Consider the following 26359-nt stretch of genomic DNA (forward strand, 5'->3'; position numbering starts at 1 on the left):
TGTTTCCAGGGACTTCATTGGGGGACTAGGATCAAGACCAAGACCAGGTAACTCATTGCTGACCACTGTCATGCTTTCCCGAAAGCCAGTGAGTGAGCTTGTCAGTTCACCCTCTCCCCTTTTCTCTCTTCAGCTTTGCTGCCTCTCTGCCTGCTAGCAAATGTGCCACCCCTATGCCCAGGGCCATCTGAGGAGGAGAGGGCACTTAGTGCAGAGCGGCAGCTGCAGAGTCTGTCTGCTGTGACACTCCACAGTTCCAAACACCATGGCAGTGCTCAGCAGATCATTTGATACTAAGTACATGACTACTGAACACAAGTTGAGCCTAATGTACTTTGAATGATGCTCCAGGGGAAATTGTGACACATCTGACACATTGCAGAATTCCTTTCCCCACCTGTTCTTTTTTCTTGACATAATCTTTCCTTTTTGCTCCGACACAGTTACTTTTCTAGACAGTTACTTTGTTTTTGTTTGGTTGAAATGAAATTATTACTCAATTTCTTTAAGTTAAAGTGTATCCCGAGAATTTGTTTTATCTGTATTCATCTGTCTGTGCTCACTCACACCTGCTCTGGTACATGCATGTAAGTCAGGGGACCGCTGTGTGGCACCAGGTGACTTCTTCCATGGCAGTTCCTAGGGAGTAAACTCATGTCACAGGGCTTGAAGAACAAGAGACTTTACCCACTGAGCTATCTCACCAGCCCCGGATGATGTCACAAGACATAGATGTTTGTGATGGCGCTGTGAGATGAAAAGAATAGTTTTCTAATTTCTAGTAAAGATGGTTAAGGAAGACCAGTGTCCAGTAGTAACTGTGGGATTATCAACTAAACATAGACAATGCAGCAGGTGCCTGATGATTCTGTTCTGAACATATGGAAGGGTGTGATGCTTGAGCAACATGTTTTACTTGAGTATACAGACTATTCCAGCTATTTGGAATTATTCTTTGGTGCAATTTCACTTTTACTCCATAATTCATCTTGTTTGGTGCATTTAATGTTTGCACTGATAATGTGGGTGGAGTTTCAGTATTTGAGCCATGTCTCTCCTATTATTACATTTCCTTGGAAAGGGTTACAGACTTTCACCGTTTAGGGCTGTCACAATGTTACTATAGATGTAAGATGGCTGTATTATTAAAACACCCCCAAATAACATGGCCCTGGCTCCCATGGTGCTGGTCTGGAGAAAGTGGGTTAAGAGAGTAAGTGTGGGTCTAGATGTTTGCTGTTTGCAGCTCTTTAGCAGTGAGAGCAGAGGTGCTTCACATGCAAGCACCCGTGGGCCTCAAAGATCATCACAGGGATTCGTTTTTTCTGAAGGGTGGGTTAAGTTGTTTTGGTGTAAGGTTTGGTTTTAAGAAAATGATTTGTACTGCAAATTTAGATATAATCTCTTTATTCTTCACCTTTAAAAATGTTGATTTATACATTAAAGTTTGAGCCACACAGCACTAGAGAATTTAAGTGTCAGTTAGTGAATGAAATTTTGCTCCCTGAATGAAAGTTTGGTTTTTTGCTGATCTTGTGGAGCACACCCACACATGGAGGAGGAATAGACTCTCCCTGTGAGCTAGCTTGCTTCTTAGTCCGAACTTTGGCTCTTTACTTTACTCCACTTTAATGCTTATTTTCTTTTCTTCCCATTGTAAAAGTGCTTTTGAAAGTGTCATGAGTAAATCTGGACCAGTGTTGGTTTAACAAGTTACAAGTAGATGACAGCAGGCAATGTTCTCGGTCACCTCACCTGCTGGTGTCCTCACTCCTGGCACACCTTGAGACTACTCTGTGAGAGGAAAGGGCTGACACTGACACCAGTTTCCACCATAGGCGTTAAGGTGTCAGTTTCAAATTACACCAGCATGCCTAGCTATGACGATGACACACACTGTAAAGTGTGAATGACTTAGCTTTGTAAGTGTTTTAAGGCATGTTATATTATTGTACTTTTACTTACTTAACATGAAATTCAGCTTTCTTATGTGGCAAGAAACATGTTAGAGATTAAACATAATATCTGCAGCCCAAAATTTCCTACATATTCACAATGTCTGGAAAGGGATAATTTAGCCAGGCTCCAAGCAAGCCCCACGAACACATTGAGTATGGAAGAATCACTTCTGCACGGTGCCACAGCACAGGTGAGAACTGTGAGTTTGGACGTTCGTGTTATAAGACCATACATACTGGTTCTTAGGGGTGTCTGAGTCTAAAGTGTGATAACAGCAGAACTCAAAGGCACCCCAGTCCTGTAGAACCATTAATGCAGTTAATGCTGTTAAAAGATTATGCCATATCTTGTCCTGTTAACTAGATTATAACAATAGTATGTCATATTCATATTCCTTGGGCTGAGTGAGATGTAGCTACCTGTCTACAGAACTGAAAGCCTAGGGTGGAAGTGTTGCAGGAATTGGGCAGGAATCAGTGTGTAACTTATTTTAGTCATTTGAGGTACCTTTTGCAGATTTTACCGTGCCCAAGTGAAATTTATGCCATTTGTCTAAGCATTCTCAATTTGAGCCTTTTAAAAAAACCCAGATGTTTATATTATCTCTGTAATGGAGAGCCAGGAGTGTTCTTTGCTATAGAAGAGATGGCAATTCTAACTAAACATAAACAAAAATCCTTTAAAAATCTCTTGCATGTACACGAATTTATGTATAGCTTGTGAATGAGTTTATATGTGTCCTTGTGTGTGCAGGTGTGTGGATGCCGGAAGCTTAGGTCAGGGGTCTCAGTTATACTCTACCTTAGCTTTTGAGACAGGTGGCAGACATTTCAGAATTCTCCTATCTTCACTTCCCTGTTGCTGGGATTTCAGAGATGTTTATACATGGTGCTGGAGATCCAAACTCAGGTCCTCATGCTAATGATCAGTGCTTTACCCATGGAGCATCCAAGCCTCCAAGTCAATTTTTTACTTTCTAGAGTTTTAGAACATTTTTTATTGATTCTTCATGAATTTCACAGAATGCATCTGAATCCCACTCATCTTTCTTCCCCTTCATATCTTCACTTTGCCCTTGCAACCTCCCACTAATCCAAGCCAAAGCTAAAATAACCAAACCAAACCATACCTAACCAAACCAAACCAAACCAACAATATCAACAAAATTCCTCTGTGGAAGATGAAGTATGTCACAGATAATCTCCACTTGCAAATTTTTATTGCTTTGAGTCATTGGTCTGGTCTAATACCTCTGGCTTCTGCTACGCTATCAATACTGCATTCTCACTGGGATTACTCTCAGATATCCTGTTGCTTTCCTGTGTCATGGAGATCTTGAAGCTTTGGTTTTACAGGATGGCTTCTTCATGTGCTCCAGTAGTTCATGGATAGATTGGGCCAACTCAGATCCATGGATCTGAGCTTGGGTTGAGGCTGAGGAGTCAGCCTGCCAACTCTCCTGTGCCTACTCTACCAGGGCCATTTCTCTCAATTTTTTCCCCAGGTAAGGGGCAGCTCTAGCTCACCCCCTCTCAAGCCCCCAGGTAGGCTCTCCTATGCCCATGTAATCAGAGCCAGCTTTACTGTGCTGCCCAGGCTAGGTGCTGGCCCACTTTCCAGAGAGCTGTAGCTGGCAAAGGGCAGGACCAGCTCTCCCAATCTTATGACCTTAGACTGGCTCACCCACACCCCCATCTATCAGGACCAGCTCGATTGTGCTGCACAGGACTGCCCAAGTTGAGTTTAAGTATGTGTGTGCTGTCAGCTACGAGTATGGCCTGACATGGCTGCAGTAATCCCGCTGGTTCCCTCCTTCCCGTGTATTCACTTAGACAGAACATGACATCATGGGTGGGGTTGACATGTTTATATAAGAAGAGGTTCTCATCTGCACTGTCAATAGAAACTATCATGATTGCTAAGCTCTTAGTTAGGTGACTTTAAATGACTATGATCTATTTTTGTATGGTTTTTTTTTTTTTTTTTTTTTTTTTTTGCTCATAAAAATAAGATCTGAATAAAGTAGTTTGTGCTTTACCTGAACAACCCACCATCACAATTTACATTCTGGCTGTCTGTCTTCATGTGGGTGCCCATAGTGGTTTACTTTCCAGCTAGTTATCAGAACACGCCTTTCCACACGTTCATCTGTTTTTAAAATGAAACAGGGACGGCTGAGCACCCAGAGGAGTCTCAGGAGACCACGGGCGAGTCCCCAGTTTCTCTTCACTGAATATCTGGGGAGAGACTGCCAGGAACTCTCGGGGCCCAGATAGCACAGTGCTGCCTGGCACTCATCTGTATCCAAAGCCAGAGCTGCTTCCTTGCCATGAGAATTCACAGCCTAGCCACAGAGAGCTTAACACTCAGGAGCAAACTCCCTCCTGAACCCACAGAGCCAGAGACCCACAAGAGAGACAAGCTCTAGTCAGATACAACAAGATGACCTAGCATCACAGATAAGAAGGCAAGAGGCAAGCACAAGAATCTAAGAAACAAAAATCAGGACAACCTGGCAAGATCAGAACCCAGTTCTCCAACCACAGCAAGTAGTAGATATCTCAACACACCAGATAAACAAGATTTAGACTTAAAATCATATTTCATAATGATGATGATGGATGTCCCCAAGAAGCACATGAATGATTCCCTTAAAGAATTACAAGAGAACACCAGTAAATAAGTATAAACCCTTATAGAGGAAACACAAGATCACTTAAAGAGCTACAGGAAAACACAACCAAACAGGTGAAGGAATTGAAAATAGAAACAATAAAGAAATCACAAAAGAGACAACCCTGGAATAGAAAACCTAGGAAAGAGATCAGGAATCATAGATGCAGCATCACAAACAGAATACAAGAGATGGAAGAGGGAATCTCAGGGGCAGGAGACAACATAGAAAACATTGACACATCAGTCAGAGAAAACGCAAAACTCAGAAAGCTCCTACCTCACCCCACATCCAGGAGATCCAGCACACAATGAAAAGACTGAACCGAAGGATAATCAGTGCGGAAGAAAGTGAAGACTTCCAATTAAAAGGCCCAGTAAATATCTTCAACAAAATCATAGAAGAAAACTTCCCTAACCTAAAAAGAGAAATAACCATGAACATACATGAATCCTACAGAACTCCAGATAGATTAGACCAGAAAAGAAATTACTTCCTATACATAATAGTCAAAACACCAAATGTTCAAAACAAAGAATACTAAAAGCATTAAGAGGAAAAGGACAAGTAACATATAAAGGCAGACCAATCAGAATTACACCAGACTTCTCACAGGGACTATGAAAGCTAGAAGATCCTGGATAGATGTTATACAGACCCCAAGAGAACACAAATGCCAGCCCAGGTTACTATATCCAGCAAAACTCTCAATTACCATAGATGGAGAAACCAAGATATTCTTGGACAAAACCAAATTTACACAATATCTGTGCACAATCCTAGCTCTACAAAAGATGATAGATGGAAAACTCCCACACGAGGAGGGAAACTACATCTCAGGAAAAGCAAGAAAATAATCTTTTGGCAACAAACCCAAGAGAAGAAAAGCACATAAACATAACTCTACCTCTAACAACAAAATCATTAGGAAACAACAATCACTATTCCTTAATATCTCTTAACATCAATGGATTCAATTCCCTAATAAAATGACATAGACTATTAGACCAGATACTTAAAAGGGATCCAGAATTTTGCTGCAATACAGGAAACTCATCTCAGCAAACAAGATAGGCATTACCTCGGAGTGAAAGGCTAGCTAAAATTTTCCAAGAAAATGGTCCCAAGAAACAAAGTGGAGTAACCATTTTAATATCAAATAAAATAAATTTTTGAAGCAAAAGATATCAAAAAAATAAAAAAGGATGCTTTTTACTCCTCACAAAAAAAAATCTATCAGGATTAACTCTCAATCCTGAACATCTATGCTTCAAATACAAGAGCACACACATTCATAATAAAGCTTAAAGCATACATTGCTCCACACAGAATAATAGTGGGAGACTTCAACACCCCACTCTCACCAATGGACAAATCATGGAATTAGAAACTGAACAGAGACACAGTAAAACTAACAGAAGTTATAAACCAAATGGATTTAACAGACATATATAGACCATTCTATCCTAAAACGAAAGAATATATTTTCTTCTCAGCACCTCACAGTACCTTATCTAAAATGACCATATAGTCAGTCACGAAACTGATGTCAGCAAATACAAGAAGATCAAAATAATCTCATCCATTCTATCAGATCACCATGAGCTAAGGCTGATCTTCAATAACAACAAAAACAATAAAAAGCCCACATACACGTGGAAGCTGAACAATGCTCTACTACATAATAACTTGTCCAAGGAAGAAATAAAGAAAGAAATTAAGGATTTCTTAGAATTTAATGAAAATGAAGAAACAACATACCCAAACTTATGGGATGCAATTAAAGCAGTGCTAAGAGGAAAACTCATAGTGCTGAGCGTCTCCAAAAAGAAACAGAAGAGAGAACACACTAACAGCTTGACAGCACAGCTGAAAGCTCTAGAACAAAAAGAATCAGATACACCCAGGAGGAGTAGATGGCAGGAAATAAACTCAGAGCTTAAATTAAACAAGTAGAAACAAAAAGAACTATACAAAGAATCAACAGGACCAGGAGCTGGTCCTTTGAGAAAATCAACAAGATTGGAATACACTTAGCCATACTAACTAGAAGAGGCAGAGAGAGTATCTAAATTAACAAAATTAGAAATGAAAGGGGAGACATAACAGACACTATGGAAATTCAAGAAATCATGAGATCCCACTATAAAAAGCTATACTCAACAAAATTGTAAAATCTGGATGAAGTAGACAATTTTCTAGACAGATACCAGGTATCAAAGTTAAATCAGGATCAGATAAATAATCTAAACAGTCCCATAACCCCTAAAGAAATAGAAGCAGTCATCAAAAGCCTCTTAACCCCCCCCAAAAAAAGCCCAGGATCCAATGGGTTCAGTGTAGAATTCTATCAGACCTTCATAGAAGATATTCTCCAAAGAATTCCACAAAATATAAACAGAAGGAACACTACCCAACTCATTCTTCGAAGCCACAATTACAATTACACTCATTCCTAAACCACACGAACACTGTACAAAGAAAGAGAACTTCAGACCAATCTCCCATATGACCACCAGTGCAAAAATACTCAATAAAATTTTTACAAACCGAATCCAAGGACACATCAAAAAGACAAAAATATCATTCACCATAGTCAAGCAGGCTTCTTCTCAGGGTTACAGGGATGGTTCAATAAATGGAAGTCCATCAATGTAATCCACTACATAAACAAACTCAAAGAGAAAGCCCACGTGATCATCTCATTTGATGCCAAGAAAGCATTTGACAACATTTAACACCACTTCATGTTAGAAGAGCAGGATAGAGCAGGAATCCAAGGCCCATACTTAATCATAGTAAAAACAATAAACAGCAAACTGGTAGCCAATATTAAACTAAATGGTGAGAAACTTAAAACAATACCACTAAATCAGGGAATAGACAAGGATGTCCACTCTCCCCCTACCTATTCAATATAGTACTCGAAGTCCTGGCCCAAGCAATTAGACAGCAAATGGAAGTCAAAGGGATATAAATCAGAAAGAAGAAGTCAAAATATCACTATTTGCAGATGATATGATTGTATACTTACGTGACCCTAAAAATTCTGTCAGAGAACTTTTAGAGCTGATAAACAACTTCAACAAAGTGGCTGGATATAAAATTAACTCAAACAAATCACTAGCCTTCCTCTATTAAAGGATACACAGGCTGAGAAAGAGATTAGGTAAATGATACCTTTCACAATAATCACAAACAATATGAAATACCTTGATGTGACCCTAACCAAGCAAGTGAAAGATTTGTATGACAAGAACTTCATGTCTCTGAAGAAGGAAATTGAAGATTTCAGAAGATGGAAAGATCTCCCATTGTTATGGATTGGAAGGCTCAACATAGTAAAAATCTTGACTAAAGCAATCTTCAGACTCAGTGCTATCAGCATCAAAATTTCAACTCAATTCTTTAGAAAGTTAGATAGAGCAATTTGAAAATTCATTTGGAATAACAAAAACATTTCCAGAATAGCAAAAACTGTTCTCAAGTATAAGAACTTCCGAGGAAATCACGATCCCTAACCTCAAGGTGTATTACAGATCAATTGTGAGAAAAATGGTATTGATATAGAGACAGGCAAGTAGATCAATGTAATAGAATTGAAGACCCAGAAGTGAACCCATACACCTATGGTCACTTGATTTTTGACAAAGGAGCTAAACACATTCAGTGGGAAACCACAGCATCTTCAACAATTGGTGTTGATTCAACTGGCAGTCAGCATGCAGAAGGATGCAAATTGATTCATTTTTATTTCCTTGTACAAAGCTCAAGTCCAAGTGGACCAAAGACCTCCACATAAAACCAGGTACACTGAATTTATTAGAAGAGAAAGTGGGAAAGAGGTTAGAACACATAGGCACAGGGGAAATTTTCCTGAACAGAACACCTATGGGTTATGCTCTAAGATCAAGAATAGACAGATAGGACCTTATGAAATTGCACTTTCTTAAGGCTAAGGACACTGTCAAGAGAACCAAAAGGCAACCAACTGATTGGGAAAAAATCTTTACTAATCTTATGTCTGATAGTGAGCTAATATCCGATATATACAGAGAACTCAAGAAGTTAGACTCTAGAGAATCAACTAATTATATTAAAAATGGGCTAAACAAAGAATTCTCAACTGAGGAATATAGAATGGCAGAGAAGCACCTAAAGAAATTCTCAACATTTCTAGTCATCAGGGAAATGCAAGTCAAAACAACCCTGAGAGTCCACCTCACACAAGTCAGAATGGCTAAGATCAAAAACTCAGGTGACAGCAGATGCTGGTGAGAATGTGGAGAAGGAGGAACACTTCTCCACTGTTGGTCTGATTAAAATTTGGTACAAGCACTCAAAAATCAGTCTGACCATTCCTCAGAAAATTGGACATAGTACTACCTAAAGACCCAGCTATTCCACTCCTAGGCATATACCCAAAAGATGCTCCAACATACAATAAGGACACATGCTCCACCATATTCATAGCAGCCTTATTTATAATAGCCAGAAGGTGGAAAGAACTCAGATGTCCTTCAACAGGAATGGATAAAGAAATTGTCATAAATTTTTACAATGGAGTACTATGCAGCTATTAGAAACAATAGCTGTATGAAATTCCTAGGCAAATGGATGGAACTAGAAGCTATCATCCTGAGTGAGGTAACCCAGTCACAAAAGAACACACATGGTATGCACTCACTTATAAGCAGATATTAGCTCCAGAAAGCTTTGAATACCCAAGAAATAATTCACAGACCTTATGAAGGTCGAAAAAAAAAAAAAGAAAAAGAAAAAATGCCTCAGTTCTTTTTAGAAGAGAGAGCAAAACACTCACAGGAAGAAATACAGGGACAAATAGAGGAGCAGGGATTGAAGAAAGGACCATTCAGAGTCTGCATCACCTGAGGATCCACCCCATATACAGCCATCAAATCCAAGCACTATTGTTGATTCCAAGAAGTGCTTACTGGCAGGAGCCAGATATGGATGCCTCTTCAGAGGCTCTGCTAGAGTCATACAGATACAGTTTATATTGCTTGCAGCTAACCTTTGGACTGAACAGGGAGACCCCAATGAAAGAGCTAGAGAAAGAACTCAAGGAGCTGAAAGGGTTTCCTACCGCAGGGGAAGAACAACATCATCAACCAATGAAACCCCCCAGAACCCAGAGACTAAAACACCAACCATTGAGCACACATGGAGAGACCCAGTTGCATATGTAGCAGAAGATAGAATTGTCTGGCATCAATGGGAGAAGAGACCTTTGTTCCAGTGAAGGTGTGCTTTCCTAGTGTAGGAGAATGCCAAGGCACTGAGATTGGGAGGGTGGTTGGGAGAGGGAGCACCTTCATGGAAGCAAGTGTAGGGGAAGGGGGTTTGTAGTGGGGTAAACAGGGGTAACATTTGAAATGTAAATACAGAGCATATACAACAAAAATAGAAAAAAATAAAATGAGACAACATTCATTCGTGTAACCCTGGTTGTCCTGAAACTTGCTTTGTAGATTAAGCTGGTCTTAAACTTATAGAGATCCACCAACCTCAGTCTCCCAAGTGCTGGGATTAAAGGCATGCACCACCACTTCCCATCATTTATTTTATTTAATGACCTTCTCATAAGCTCATCAGATTTTAGTCCAAGTGCTAGTAGTCTTACAGTGCAATTGGCACACGATTGTAGCTTTTCTATATTTCCATTGCAATTTGGAGTATATTATTTATGTCTTTTAACTTGATGATAAGCATCTTGAATAGGTTTTTACACATGTTCAAGCATATGAGTGTCCACACTCACACACACACACACACACACACACACACACACAGAGAGAGAGAGAGAGAGAGAGAGAGAGAGAGAGAGAGAGAGAGAGAGAGAGAGAGAGAGAGAGAGAGAGAGAGAGAGAGAGAGAGAGAGAGAGAGAGAGAGAGAGAGAGAGAGAGAGAGACATACACGTGCGTGTGTGTTCCTATGAGGTGTGCTCCTTTGAGGCCAGGCATTAGAAATGATTTGTTGAGTGACCAGTGTAGATCCATTGCTTCAAAGTTCCTTGCTTCTCTCACATCTGATCTGAAATCCAAACTCAAACATTCCAAACTCAGGAGGTTTAAGTGCTGACATAAATGATTCTCACCTGATGTGCTAAGTCCTAGTCAGTGAAGATGTGCAAAATCGTGGTCAGGCTGTGTGTATCTTATATGTAGACAAACTATTGTGCATTTAGAGTGCATTCAAACTGTGAAGGAAATTTGAATTCAGACCTTAGCCCCACTAGCAAATAGCTCATCAACTATGTACTAATATGTCCAAATATGACTCCAGTCTTCAAAGTATTTCTCTTCAAAACACTCCAGATGAAGGCTTCTCATTTAATTTTTCTTTTAGGCTTGAGACTTGGATGGGGACAAGCTTGCTTTACCAGTGATGGCTTGATTTCTAGCTCTTCGGGGAACACTGAGCAAGGTGCGCCAGATCCCTGGGGGATGCTGCCCATTGAGGGGGATGTTTATAAATAATTTTTTATATTTTATTTTTAATTATGTATATGTGCATGTTTGTTTGTATGGGGATATGAGTGCATGAATGTAGGTGCCCACAGAGACCAGAGGCATCAGGCCTACTGGGTATAGCGTTAGAGGTGGTTTTGAACTGTCTGACATGGGTTGTTGGAACTGAAGTTTGATCCTCTGCAAGAACATCAAGAGCTCTTAGTCACTGGGCCACCTCTCAAGTCCTCACTTCTGTATCTTGACATCAGTATTCAGGGAGTGATGGTCTTGTGAAGACTCAGAGATGCTTTTTACAAGTCCCTGTTGGGCTTTCTTGAGATTTTCTTTGTCAATGCAGTTACTATAAGTCTCCTCACCTTAGCCTCAGGAAGACTCTTTGGAAAATGGAAAAAAGCAGCTACTTTTTTTCACCAAAATGCTACAAATGCATTCTCTATGCCACATACTGAATTTCTTCTCCACTGGAACTTCTTGGACCACTTCTGCACAGTTCAAATCACTCTCATCAACAAAGTCTTCCATATTCTTACTAGGATGGTCCATCAAGCCCCAGTTCCAGGATTCCACTGCTTTCCAAATCCAAAGTCCCCAAATCCACATTCACCCAAATATAAGCACGGTCAGGCCTATCACAGCAATACCCCAGTCCCTTGTACTGTCTTAGTACCAGTATATGCACCACACCTGCATCTGCTGTGAACAGTTACCATAACCAAAGCAACTATTTTTTGTCTTTTCTTTTTAGGGATGTTTCTCTATTTACATTTCAAATGTTATCACTTTCCCAGTTTCCCCTCCAGAAATTCCTTATCCCACCCCTCCCCCTGCTTCTATGAGGGTGCTCCCCTATCCGTCCACTCACCCACTCCCGCTTCCCTGTCCTGGCATTCTCTTATACTGGGGCATCAAGCCTTCACAGGACCAAAAACCTCTCCTCCCATTGATGCCTGACAAGGCCATCTTTTATAGGGATAACATTTAACTGGGGCTGGCTCACAGGTTCAGAGGTTCAGTCCATTATCAAGGCAGGAGCATGGCAGCATCCAGGCAGGCATGGTGCAGGAGGAACTGAGAGTTCTACATCATCATCTGAAGGCTGCTAGTAGAATACTGACTTCCAGGAAGCTAGGTTGATGGTGTTAAAGCCCACACCCACAGTGACACACCTACTCCAAACAAGGCTACACCTAACAGTGCCACTCCCAGGGCCAAGCATATACAATGCATCACACCCGTGTCATCATGTCCTTACAGCATGTCCACCTGACCCCGATCCTGGCCTGTCTTACAGAGCACTAGTCCCCTTGTTCCAGAGCCCTGCCTCCTCTAGTGCTCTTTTGACTCCCTATCTCAGACTTTCTGATTCTTGGCAGAAAGAACTCAGAAAAATAACCAGTTGATACTTTATTTTGGCTAAGTGTTAGAATAGAGTGCTTTCTTTTTGTTGTTGTTCTATTTTTAGCAATAAAAACTATAAAGAATTATAAAGTTAAAATTCTAAATTAGTATTTTAATAAGAATAAGTTATTTCCATAAGACCAAACATGTATGTAAATATTGTGCTATAAGAAATACACTGAGAGTATATTATAGGTGATTTTCTTTAGATATTCCTTCTCTTTCTACAAGTGTTTATGTGTGTGTGTTGGAAGGGGAATGGTGTATTTTGGAGGCATAGTAGTATGTGGTATGTATGATATGTATATGTTGTGTGTGTGCTGTATATGTGTTCTGTATATGTTGTGTATGTGTTGTGTGTGTTCTGTGTGGTGTATATAGTCTGTAAGTGTTGTGTGCTGTGTATGGCATGTATGCATTATGTATGTGGTGTATATGTGCTATGTGTAGTGTGTGTATGTGGTGTGGTACATGTGTGTGTATATGCTGTGCGTACATTGTATGCATGTGTTGTGTGTGTGGTATGTATGTGATATGTGTGGTATGTATATGTAATATGTGGTGTATATGTGTAGTATGTATATGGTATGTGTGGTATTGTTTGGAATGTGAGTGTGTGTGTTTTGTATGTGTGTGTGTATGTAGTGTGATATGTAGTGTGTGTGTGGTATTATGATGTGTATGTGTGGGTGGTATATGTGTGGTGTATGTGGTGCTTGTGAGTTAATTTGTGTGTGTGTTGCATGTATATGTGTGTGTGTGTGTCTGCACCCAGAGCCTTTTGATTATTCATTGGTGTTTTAGGCAAACTTGTTTTATAAAATGTCCTTATTTGTTAGAGGCTATTAAGGAACAGTCAGAGAAGGAGAAGAGAGGGAAGCAGTGACTGTGAGTGACACGGGGATGTACTGTCCACTCACCTTAGACACACATGGCCGTGTTGTGCTGACTTGACATATGCAATGTATATTCATTAAAAAGTTGAAAAATGTGGACACATTTGTCAGTGCTTAAGGAGTACAGCATTACAGCAAGTTAATCTGGAAAATGTATTAAGAGAAAATTAATCAAAACTAGATAACACGAAGTGACTGAAATTGCCTAGACTTATTTATCACCAATCAGCAAATAAGAAAAAAAATAAAAGGCTATATTTTCTTGGTTTTTAAATTTCTCTCGTTTGACTGTGGGCTAAGTTACATTTTGTTGTAGTGGGATTCAGAAAAGCTGAGTGCCAGCTGAGATACAGATGAAGAATCTTCCTTCCCAGACTTATTTAACTGCAGACTGAAGTTGTCTAGGAAACACATTGCTTGCAAGTGTTAAAGGAGGGTTCCTTGCACACCAGTCTCATTTTGGAATTCCCTTTATTTTCTAAAGCCAACTCATGACACAGGGTAGTATCTGTGACAGACACCCCTACTCCCCAGGAATTGTAAACTCACCACAGGGTGACAGTCACAGGTATCTCAGAGATTTCTGGCAGAGAATGAGACTCAGAGACACCATATTCTGTGTGTTAGTGGTGAGAAGTATCTTTCAATTAAAGACAAGAAACATATCAAATAGAAATCTATAATACTTTTAACATAAAATTCAAAGGGAGTAGAACAAAGATCATTGTCAATAAAAATATCAGCAATTACCCAACAGCAATGACAAAAATATTTTTTAAAAAACCTAACAATTTCACTAGCCTTCAAAACTATAAAGTAGGAAAAAAAATACAGATTGACATAATTAGAATTTGATAGTATGTAGTATTGATCCAGGTATAAAAAAATTACATTCACTTCTGGTCAGAGTGTGAAATAGTTTAGTCAGGTTAGGAGACATTTGTTTCAATGAGAAATGAGTATGTCTTTGGCCTTGGATCCCTTGGCTCCTCATTGAGACATGTACTACAGCATCGTTGACAGCTAAGAGAAATTGATGGCAGCCAAGGTTCTGGCCAGACAGAAGTTGCTAAGCAAAGCACAGGGCACACAGGCAAACCACAGCTTCTTTCAGGGTCATAAAGAATGAACTGGAACTGCTCTATCCGTGATGCACTGAAAACAATCCCCTACCAACAGTGTCTGGAACATAATGTGTCACTATTTAGCTGAAAAGGAGGTGGAGGAGAAAGAAGAGGAGCAAATGAAAGAGAAGGGAGGTTTCAAATATACATTATATATATACATGCATATATGCATATATACAGACACAGATACATACATATAAATACATACACATATTCTGTGTGTGTATTCTTTTTATGAGCAGTGCACTGTTGCTAACTGAACAGCCCTTTCCTCTGTGTAGCACACTCTGCAGCCCTCCAGTTCTGTTCAGATCATTGCATTCATTTCTTACAGGTGCTGCTCACAACCGATTAAACTGAGGTCAGAGCTGAAAGGCCGTTTGAAAGCTCCTGTTGGGAGTTACTTGTGCACATGTGTAAAATGGATACTGTAGGAGGCTGAAAGGTAGCACACACAGTTAATGTCAGCAGTTATTTCTGAGTGAGCGAGTGGTCCTGAGGAAAGGCGGATCCCAGAGCCTTGAGCCTCATCTCTAATGACATTTTTTGTGCGGTTTGTTTGCTTGATTTATGGGGGCTTTTGCAATCAAACATTTAACATTTTATTTTAAGAAAGCAACTGATCAAGAGCTTCCTAGAACTGAGGACAGAGGTTGGAGGACTTAGATGCCAGGTTTTAAGTTAAAGTGCATAGCTGAATGTCGAAGAGCTGACGTTCTGGCTAGTTCCTTGGTTTTGTGTTTAGGGCCACAGATGAGTGCATGTTTATAGTAGAGTCAAGTCTGTGGTACCCACTCAAATTGCTGTTCAAATTGCTATCACAAGCCTAAAACTGCTCAGCCATGCTGTGAGCCTTTAGCTGGAAATCATGGTGGACGAGCCAACATGAAGCTGACACAAACCTAAGACCTCCAGTTCTCTGCTGCCAGCAGGAACTTAGTGCCCTCACACAGTCCTGTCTTCTGGGGGGAACTTAGTGCCCTCACACAGTCCTGTCTTCTGGGGGGAACTTAGTGCTGTTACACAGTCCTGTCTTCTGGGGGGAACTTAGTGCCCTCACACAGTCCTGTCTTCTGGGGGGAACTTAGTGCCCTCACACGGTCCTGTCTTCTGGGAGCTTAGACAGGAGTCTGCCCTTTAGGGGATTTCTGGGTGGGGAGCACAGCTGCAGAGGCTGGGGCTACTGTTCTACAGGCTGGTGCACACTGTGAGGAGAAGCCAGCAGCTCAGCTCTCCTCTGAACCCTTGTGATTTGATTTCTCAGCTTTTTACCCCAAGGGTAATTTATTAAATCACATCTTAATGATCCACTAATTGATGCTTACAAGGAGTTTTCAAAAGAGACAGGGCCTTTATGTCTAAACAAGAAATTAGCCTCAGATGGTGCAGAGCTGGGTTATTTCTTCTGCTAATTTTCAAACACGTACATAGAGCTATCCATAAGAAAAAGCTCCATATTTTATTTACCTTTTTTGTTTTGGTTCTGAAATGGATAATTTCATGTTTTTAAATGGTCATATACAATTCTCTTTAAATGTCTTGAAAACAAACCATTTATGGCAAGAAACACAACCTTTTTCTGAAAGCATATGTCAGAATCATCCTTAAAATTGCAGCTGTTGCTGAAACAATTCCTATAACAGATTTAATTTGTTAAATGCTTAAAATGGTATGGGAGGAAGAAAAGGAGGCCTTAGAAATTCATTTTAATAAGGTTACATACAGTAAATGAGTAAATAAGACAGTATAGACGCACGTGTGTGTGTGTGTAAGTGTGTATGTGTGTGTAAGTGTGCGTGCATGCGCATGAGTGTGTGTGTGTATGTGTGTGTGCATGTGCATGAGTGTGTGTGTGTGAGTATGTATGTGTGTGTGAGTGTGTGTATGTGTTCCATAGGGAAGAGAAAAGATATTATATTCTGGCATCTTCAACGATTTCCCTTGCAATCTGTAAAAAGAAGAGATGGGTGTGGCTAATATGGGGGTGCCGGGAGGCCATTCATATATGAGCTTTGCAGTCCTCAAGAGCAAACCACTGTGCTGAGGGATATGAAGGGGAAGCAGCCCCTGTGCTCACTGACAGCCTTTAGCCAGAATCTGTGAAGGTGCAGTGGGTTTACAGGAAAAATTCAGGACAAGTTAACCCAGAAAGAAATCAAAGTAGACATTAAGATTTACAGTAATTAAGGATTTGAACAGTACTTAATTCTACTATAGAGTTTTGCCTATTTGGTGTTTGTGTTTAGTAGCTTTGATTAAATTAGCTTCAAAATGTGTTATATAAGGTATTGATGATGAATTTTTTAAAAGCAATCAAGCAAGCAAACAGCCCTCTTCAGAACTTCATGTCTGAGGCTCCATCTCCTTCCGATGGCAGCCTCCTGCAACCACAGACAAAATATCCAAGGATGCTTAGTTTTTCAAATATTGTGTAAGGAGTATTTTTGTTCCTTCAGTGCTTGAGGAGTGGAGGAAATGGACAGCTTATTTTGTATTCTGAAACATTAAAGTTTTACTGCGTCTCATTGGTGTGATGAGATCTTAGCTTCTTTCTCCTCCAGAATTTTATTCCATTTTGCACAAACACCACTTTTGTAAGAGGTCTTGACTAACTGCAGACTTTATCGCCCACAGCATCTGCAGGCATCGCTGTATCCCAGCGGAAAGTGCGGCAGATCTGCGACCCCATTCAGCAGATCCTGATCCAGTTGCACAAAGTCATCTACATCACACAGGTTAGTGTCTACGGTGTACACCTTTCAACCACAAGGTCAAAGCTAACACAGCCAAAAACACACAGCCTTGTGGGACCTTGAGTTGGTAAATACAGAACTGTTCTCACCCCTCTGACCCTGTGTATGTGAGAACCAGCCTTGAAGCAAATTTGTCCAGTTTTCTCCATGGCCTCTGCCTGTGCTTTACTTCTGTCTTAGGGTTTTACTTCTGTGAACAGACACCATGACCAAGACAAATCTTGTAATGACAACATTGAATTGGGGCTGACTTACAGGTTCAGAGTTTCAGTTTATTATTGTCAAGGCAGGAGCATGGCAGCATCCAGGCAGACATGGTGCAGGAGGAGCTGAGAGTTCTACATCTTCATTGGAGGCTGCTAGCAGAATACTCAACTTCCAGTCAGCTAGGATGAAGGTCTTAAAGCCCACACTCACAGTGACACACCTACTCCAACAGGGCTGCACCTTCTTCTTCTTTTTTAATCTCTGAAATATAGCCATATTTTTTCTCTCTTACAACTTTATTTTACACAAGAGGGATACATATACATATTTTTAAAGGCATTTTGGCATAATACAATATGAATATTTTTTGCTAGTACTTAATTCCTTTAGAGGTTTGATAGCATGCATTGAAATCCCACTAGTTACCATAAGCATAAAGTACATGTAGGACAGAACTTAACATGGAAAGTTTTCTTGGTGTGTATAGATTAAGCATAATGATCTTTGAATACCAAAAATTGCCACAGGGCTATATTCTTAGCTCTTGGATTATTAATGATTTAAGGTTCAGGTGTACCACACTCTGAGAGGGTGCTATACATTTATTTTTTTCCTAAGAAGGACTGAGGCTTTCATTTTTTGGCAGGGCCGCACTCTAAAGGTGCCACTCCCCGGGCCAAACCAAAACAGCTTCCTAAAACAGACTTCCACACAAGTGGATTTTCATTGTGCAGTGGGAAGAGAGGCAGAACTGGGTGGCTTCTCTACAAGCAGCTCTATCCTAAAAATAAAGGGAATGGGACCTCTCCTTTCATCTGCTTTGACAGCAGAGTCTTTCAGGCGTATGAAAGCCAGAGACTTTCTATTTGTGGATATGAGTAATACTTCAGTTCTGGAAAGTTCAGGGCTGAAGAATAGCTAGCTGTTGCTTATGGACTCATTCGATCTAAGGTTGAACAACTGGGTACTCCCCCATTTATGGCATGTGCTACTTACTGGATTTTACTTTTTTAAGAAGTATAGATATTTGTGTAAGAAAATAGGTACTTTGAAATTGAAGATAGTGTCATCTGGTGCTTTTGTCAAATCCTTCACTCATTTGTCCTATAATTAGTAAGCACCTATTCAAGCATCAAATAATGTCCTAGGCTTTGAGAGGCAAGGATGTCTTATGATGGTTAATGGTGATTTCCAACTTGATGAGCATTAGAATCACCATGAAAGAAATGTCTTTGATGGACTATCCAGATGACATTAATAGAAATAGGAAGACCCATTCCGAATGTGGCTGTATCACCAGCTAGAGTCCTAGAGTAAGTAAAGAGGGGGAGAGAGATGGATATACACAATCTTGCAGTGTGATGAGCTGTATTTTGCTTCTGCCATGGAACCATCTATGCCATAGAAAACTGTAAGTCCTATAACTGCAAGCCAAAGTAACACTTCCCTCATTCCTTCCTCCCTCCCTTCCCCTCTCTCTCCCTTCCTCCCTTTTCCCCTCCCTTCTTATTTTCTCCCTTCTCCACTTTCTTTTCCCTCCCTCTCTCCCACCCTCCCTCTCTCCCATCCTCCTTCTCTTCCCTCCCTTTCTTCCTACTCTCCCTCCCTCCCTTTCTCCTTTCTCCTTCTGTTGCTTTTTTCAGTCTCTCTCTCTCTCTCTCTCTCTCTCTCTCTCTCTCTCTCTCTCTCTCTCTCTCTCTAGTCTAAGCAACAAGATATATAACTAACTCTGATTATCCTGAGAGCTTAAGGGCCACCATGGGAGCTATTGGACTCAGTTATGAAAAGTCTAGTTATATATCCAGAGTTGGCAGAAAAGTCCTGCAGACATGTGCGCTAGCTTCCTCCTGGTAAGAAAGATGTGCACTCAGACTTCATCTATCATCACAGCCCTGTCTTGAAAGACAAGACCAAAAGTATTGATTTCTATAAGCTAGGTGCAGTTTAAGACTGTAGGAATCACTGCTGATTTATAATCAGCACCTAATATTTCTGGGCAGCTTACATATTCTTTTCCCCAGTATATGGTCACTTTGACAAATGGTTGCACATTTTTCTGGGGAGAGTACAGAAAAAAATGTATGGAGAGTTCCTGTTGTGATGCTCCAGTGTCCCTTATCCAGGGATCCCATCCCCTCTATTAGCCAGGGCTGGTGGGTGGGCTCTGTTGAGTTAAGTCTGAAAACTCTGAGAGGCAGAGCCAGTTCACTGGAGCAGCATCCACTCAGGCCAGAACTTTGCCTTCAAAACCTGTGGTTTCTTTTCTGTGGTTAGAACAAAGAAAAACATGGAGCAATACAACTAACAGCTTCCTTTCTGGGAACACCTCACTAGCTTCTTCCACCAAAGCTTGCTGAAGCCAAAGTGCTCCGTCAGCTGGGCTTGCTTCTCTGTGCTGAGTGCTCCAGATGGCCACTGGGGACCTGGTTTTGTCACTCTGCTTCTGTTGTCAGATTCACTGGATTCTGGATTTTTCAGTGTCACATGGCCAGCAAAAGAGAGTAACCTCATGGTTTGCATGGGTGCAGGGTCCCCATTACACTACCCAGTACTGTCCTGGAAGGAATGCCTGTGAGCTTAGCCGGGTCTTGTGCTAATTCCTCCACATAGAATGGCCATCGAATATACAGCTTCACACGTTCTGAGGTGGCACTGCTTTGTACAGTCTGTGAGTCTGGGGCATGTAAACCACTTCCTCCCGAGCTCTCTCATAGATCTGCTCCCATAAATTATATGGAGATCTGATGGGTTATGGATTTGACCCTTATCCCCTGTGTCTTGTGGGCAGCATGCATGCCTTTTTAAAGACTCTGCTCCAAGTCATCTCATCCAATTTTCAAGAAGGAGAGGGGAGTGTGTATGCGCGCGCGTGTGTGTGTGTGTGTGTGTGTGTGTGTGTGTGTGTGTGTATTAGAACATAATAAGAAGTTGTGTCCACTGACAATAAAAGCTGCAAATGACTTGGGTTTAAGATTCCCAGTTTCATCAGGGTTCAGAAAGATGCTAAGGGCTAAGGCACTGCATCCATCGATGGTCAAATATGGAAATAGAAACTTCTACCCCAGGCTCAGTGAGGTTTGCTGAGGTGCTGTGCTGGAAAAAAACTAAAGCCTTCTTTTGAAGACAAGCAGACGATCTTCTCCAAGAGTCTTGCTGAAGGCTGAGAGTCAGCACATCATCCCGATGGACCACCTTCTAACAGGACAGGAAAGGCCACTGGGGGCTGGTAGAAGTATCTGGAACACTATCACCTACAGACGGAGTCACCGAATGTGACTAGGAGCAAGCACCGACCAGCTAGGATCCCAGCAGGTACCACTATTGGCTGCTAGAGCCAAGCGAGGCCAGAGCATCAACTCCGAGGGACAAGCTCCATCTTCTTACAGGGTCTCTCAGCAGTTTTTATCTACGAAAATTAGTGTGTGTCCACTGAGCCAGGGAGAAATGCACTGGGGTCCTAGCCTATAGGTACTGACCACCACGCACACCAGGGACCAGGCAAAGCCACTCCCTTCCATGACACTGCACAGCGTCCCGGTTCTCTTGGCTTCCCTGGTGCTATTTGTCCCCTACCTTGGGACATTTTATGCTTAGAGATCAGTCCTAAGATCAGTGTTGCCCCAAACCTAGAATTCTCAGTCACCGCGTTAGCTGCCCTGCTGCACCCAAGAATTTAAAATTTTTTATTTTCTCACTATTTTCTACTGTCCGACTGTCTCTTAGGTAACCATACAGAACATTTTGACTGATTAAATAAAATTGTGTAAAACAGTATAAGCAAACACCTGGGAGAGAACTTGATTAATGAATATGAGTATCACCTCACAGATCAGGCAGTAAACATGTCATATTGAAATTAATGTCCATTTATGCACTAGGCCAGAAATTTGGGGAAATACCCCTTAGTGTTATAGAAAGATCTGGAAGTAACCCTTTAGTTAACCTAACTGTTAATCATTAAGCTGAGAGAAATATCCTTTGAAATTTAGCACACCTTCTGTATATAAATTCCCATGTGGTAAATAAACTCTTTAATGGTTGTATACTCTTTTTCTATGGGATTCCATGCATTTTAAAGCAAAGATTCACTCTTGTGAATGTGCCATTATTCCCTAAACTGCCGGTGGGCTGGGTGACTTGTGTATTTGGGCCAGTGGCTCGAATTTATCCATGCTGCCAGTTCAGACATAATGACTGTAGGTTTTCCAAATGTGCTTTTAGAACACTTTCTTTGTGTTATTCACAGAGCAAGGAAAGGCCTCTCCGGGAATTTTGACACACAGTTCTCAGTAGAGCCAGTGTGGTCATAGGAGGAGAGGCTCACAGCTGAGGTGGTGTGATGGAGCATGTACTGTGCAGAAGACCACGCTGCACGAAGTGTGATTGACTTGGAGCAGCCCCTTTCCCACCTCCCGAGGACCAGAGAGCCGACAGAAAACCTTGCTGAGGTTCCTGTCCAGTTTCCATGGAGACATACCTGCAAAAGTCATTAATGGCAACCGTTGTACAAGTCAGGATGTTAAACCCTTCTTACTTTGATTGCGTATCTTAACCTAGAAAGGTTTTCATTAACCTAGGAAGACGGTCTTAAGGTCAGCATGCAAGGAGGTAATGAGTAGTTCATTTCAGATGCCGGATATCAGTGTGTCTTTGAGATGCTGGTGATTAAGACTCAAATATTACCTTGAAGTTATTACATAGGTAAGACCCACAGAGCCAAAGGAATCAGGCTGGCTTTAATGCTCTATCATACTTTTATCAGTTTGTTAAATAAATACTTTGAAGTCATCGTCTAACAGCTTAAAAATACCTGTTTCCAAGAGAAGAGATAGGAAGTTTGGGGGGAACGCAGCATTGTCCATCACTGGGGTGTCAGCAGCAGCAGATTTTGTCCCCGGGTCTCAGACACACTGTGTTATGGAGCAGAAGTACATAGCATGACTATATTTCTCACACCAAATCTGTTTTCAAGGACTCTATAAATTCTAAGAGAAGTATTAGATTTTATCTCTTTCAGTGGTAATCTTAGAACATTTGCTTTTAACATTTAGGGAAGAACTGTTAAGCAGTAAAATGTCAAAATAGAATAAAGAGCTATTTTGGTCTACTATTTATCCAACAGAGCCCTGAAAATTGCTGGTGCCTTGCTAATGTGTAACTACGTAGAGAATGCAGGGTTTTGGAAAGAATCCATATTGATGCAAGTTTGAGAAGACACACCGACCAGGATTTTTCCCTCTCTTTATTACTTTGTGTGATAGAATAAAAACCATTTCCAGGTTTGAACCGAGGAAATGTTATCTTTTCTAGAATCATTTTCTTGGTCAGGAAAACGGGGGTTCTTGTGAGCTGTGTGTGTCTCAGATGTAATGGGCCCATGAGAACGCTGACAGGGGTGAGCTACAGTGTGGCAGCCGTGTGCTGGTGGTGTTGGCTTAGGGACAAGGCTGCTACAAACACCTGCACCCAGCAGGAAGGCGTGTGACCAATCTCATCTAGAAACAGAACCTGCTTTGCCTGTTTGCTGTGGGAGAGAAGCGAGAATAAAGCACAAAACAGTGTCTACAATGCCCGGCAAGCATGAGCCATGGGTTTTGATTCCGTTTTTATATCGATATGTTATTATACTTACTTTATCTACAGCTGAGCCATCGGCACTCTGTGTAATGTTTTAAATTCCCACTGAAAGCTTTATGGACGGGACACTGTGCTCACGATATTCATCCCATGTGCTAACAGTGCTCATCCCACCGAGACACACTTGCACTGTCTATGTGAGGATCTTAGGGATGTGAGCTTACTCAAGTAAGCTGTTATACATTGGATTCAGGATCAATAGATGAACCTCTAAGTTAACCAAAGGCTTATCGAGTTAAATAAGTAGCAAGACTTGTCAAGATCTCTGTGACAATTATTCCGATACCTTCCAACTCTAGGCTGAGCCCACTGGCGGTTCACATTTCAAAATGCTGTTGTAGCAAGCAGGATGTGTGAAGCCTCTCCCTTTCAGACTTGCTGCAATAAAGCCAGGAGTTGGTAACTGACCTAGGGCACTACTGCCCTCTGCTGTTTACTGCAGGGAGGTGGAGCATTCGGATATGAAGCAATAGGCAGTGCCCCAGTCCTGTCTCCGTGCGCTGGATCTCCATCCTCTCCGTGCTCACCCCTCTTTTCACAGAGAGACTAATGTTGAAAACTATCTCCTTCATTTGCACATTGCTCCTTTGGTCCATGGAAAAGGCAAGAATAACTGTGAATTTTGAGGGCTTTGCATCAGCCTTCCTTTATGGTGCCACACATATTTTCATTGCCTCCAAATAGTTACAAGGTAGCAGCCCAAGCTGAAGTTGCAGGGGGTGAAGCAGGGCTGGAGCTGATTGTCTCGGCTGCCATCATTCGAGTTTATCCTTTTCTGTTTCTTTTTAACTGGGAGTGTTCATTCCAACACCGCACCCCTCGCCCTAGCTCTTCCTTTTAGTGTCCAGCTATTAAAAAAAATTTTTAGAGACCAAGTCCCCTGATAATTCCGATCCTATTTCTTTTGTATTCTTCACCCAGGCTTCACCTCACCCTCCGTGCCACCAGAACTTTGATTCCCCATGTAAATCCTGCCTGCAAATCGGGTGGCTGTTTTAAATTCCCATTTTCTAAGATAATGTAGGAGCTGCCTATGTATTTACGGAATCCACGTCATCACTTTCAGGTCATGATGCAATTGGTCAATCCACTCTTTCCTGGAATGCCGGCCCCTAGGATTTTGTCTCTGTCCAGCTGAAGAGCTGTCATGGGTAGACACACAGGCAAATGTAGAGTGGTCAAGATTGTGTGTTTCCTGGTCCAAAGTATCAGATCTTCTGAAGGCTGTGTCTGGGTGCTTGGTGTGGTTCTGGCATGTGACAGACACCTACACATGGATATAATGTACCTCCCTTATAAAAGCTGTTCTTTAGTGAGTGGAATAGGCATGATACAGTGGTATCAGTAAGTGTAACCATGACAAGACAAAACAGCAGAGCCATCCCTCTATACCGAGGATGAAAACTAGAGCATATGATCTGTTAATTTGGATTCTTCCTCAGTCTTGTTGAGGGTGTCTTATTGTGCTGGCCCAGCACAAGTGCTTTCCTGTAGGGGCTGATGCACTGTGGAGTGCTTGGGTGTAATGGCCGTCTTCTTGCTTTTTGCAGCTCCCTCCAGCTCTGCACCATGATCTGAAGAGAAGGGTTATAGAGAGATTCAAGAAGTCCCTGTTCAGCCAGCAGAGCAACCCGTGTAACCTGAAATCTGAAATTAAGAAGGTATGTGTTCTCCATGTAGGCATCTGTCCACAGGAGATGTCTTCCTCCCAACCCTGCTCTTTGATCTCTGCTCTTAAAGGATAACAACGCTTAACCGCATGGGGTCCACTTTACCTCTGGTTTCCCATTCTTCTTTCTGTGGCTATTATTTCCAGATGACTGACTGGTACAGCCCTTTCCTTGTCACTACATGTTTGCCCAAGAATAAGTGTTGTCTTTAATTTAAAAATATGTCTATTGCAGCCTGCCTTTGAAGGGTCTGTTCCAGTATTTTTAATAATGCTATTTAGTGAAGCCCTAAATTATCTTTTCTGTTTGAAACAGTCACCTGGCCATGCACAGCCATGATTTTAATCATCTGTTGGGAGCAGAATGAACTTACTCTTCCTATCTTCAACATTCTGGTGCCCTTTCATATTTGGGTACAACAAAAGTTTCTGTTCACACATACAGAAGCTAAATGGTTATACCAAATGGGAAGAAAGTTGTTTACCTCTTGCAACATGAGTTGGAGACAGGAAACTCACTTTGTCCTAGAAGTCATATAAGCCCTCTGCCCTGTCCCAGAAGGTCTAGGATGAAAGTCTAGCTACCTTGCTGGAGATAATTTGGTCCCTCCACTGTTGTCTTCCCCTCCTCTCCTTAAATGGTCTCTCGTGTGCTTCAGTGTTAGTATTGTGTTGGATTTTTCCTCTGAGGGTTTTTTTTTTCCCATTAGTGAGTCTCCTTTGAAGGACAAGCTTATCACTCATAAAACACGCCAGGCTCTTTGATGAAAAAAAAAAGTAAGCAGCCTGTTTCTGCTTTGTTGGCGCATAGGCACAGGAATGCCTGCGCTGTTGATGGACACCAGAGGCAGCTGCAGGCAGGTAAACAAAGCAGGAACCCAGGCCTCAGAGACAAGAGGGTGAGCTGCCCTTTATGTGCTGCACACAGGGCAAAGACAAGGAGATGGTCCACAGGAAGCAGAAGTACGTGAGGCTTCACACTTACCTATAGCATCCTAAATACCAAGAAATATATTTCTCAACAGCAGAAGCTCAACTCTCCCACAGGAAGACTATAATATGCTTGGCTTTTATGTTCTTACTAAGGTGATGTTGAGAATAAGCCAATTTACATACAAATTCGCAGAAATTTTGGCTTTATGAGTTGAAAGCTTCAACCTCTGAAGATATTCAGAGGCCTATTTGCCTCCCATTCCATGGATTTGCCTCGTGTGAAGTCCTTGTAGTCTTTCGGATGCAGCCTACCCTGAATTTCCTTCTTCCAGACAGGAAAGCTATTTTTTTTTTTGTCAAGTCACTCTTTTTGCTGCTATCCTTGGTTCCCTTCCTGTGTCCTGAGAGCATCTCTAGACAGTGTCCTGGCCTGAGCAAAAAGGGGGAAGGGGGTCTGGGGAACTCATGTAATAGTCTTAGTGAACCAGTCTCTCCTGCCTCAAGCCCACCAAAGAGCCAAATTAACGGTGAAAAGCAGGTAAAGAGACTTAGTCAATGTACCCACTCTGGGAAAAGGGACACAGAAATCCAATGGTCCTTTAAGATCCTAA

General features: G+C 41.5%; 1 protein-coding gene across 2 annotated transcripts in view; it reads left to right on the forward strand.

The window, feature by feature from the left end:
• NEK10 (NIMA related kinase 10) overlaps nucleotides 1-26359 on the forward strand; it is a gene marked incomplete at its 5' end in the record, with an annotated part of 174384 nt that overhangs the window by 132208 nt on the left and 15817 nt on the right. The window contains 4 exons of one of the 2 annotated variants that reach the window (XM_080925891.1): nucleotides 10-47; nucleotides 11004-11081; nucleotides 17184-17284; nucleotides 24697-24807. In XM_080925891.1, the coding sequence (XP_080782017.1) occupies nucleotides 10-47; nucleotides 11004-11081; nucleotides 17184-17284; nucleotides 24697-24807 (328 nt within the window). The remainder of the gene's footprint in view (nucleotides 1-9; nucleotides 48-11003; nucleotides 11082-17183; nucleotides 17285-24696; nucleotides 24808-26359) is intronic. The other variant, XM_080925892.1, reaches the window with a different exon arrangement.

Source organism: Micromys minutus (genome assembly GCF_963924665.1).
Source record: "Micromys minutus genome assembly, chromosome: 12".
NCBI lineage: Eukaryota > Metazoa > Chordata > Mammalia > Rodentia > Muridae > Micromys > Micromys minutus.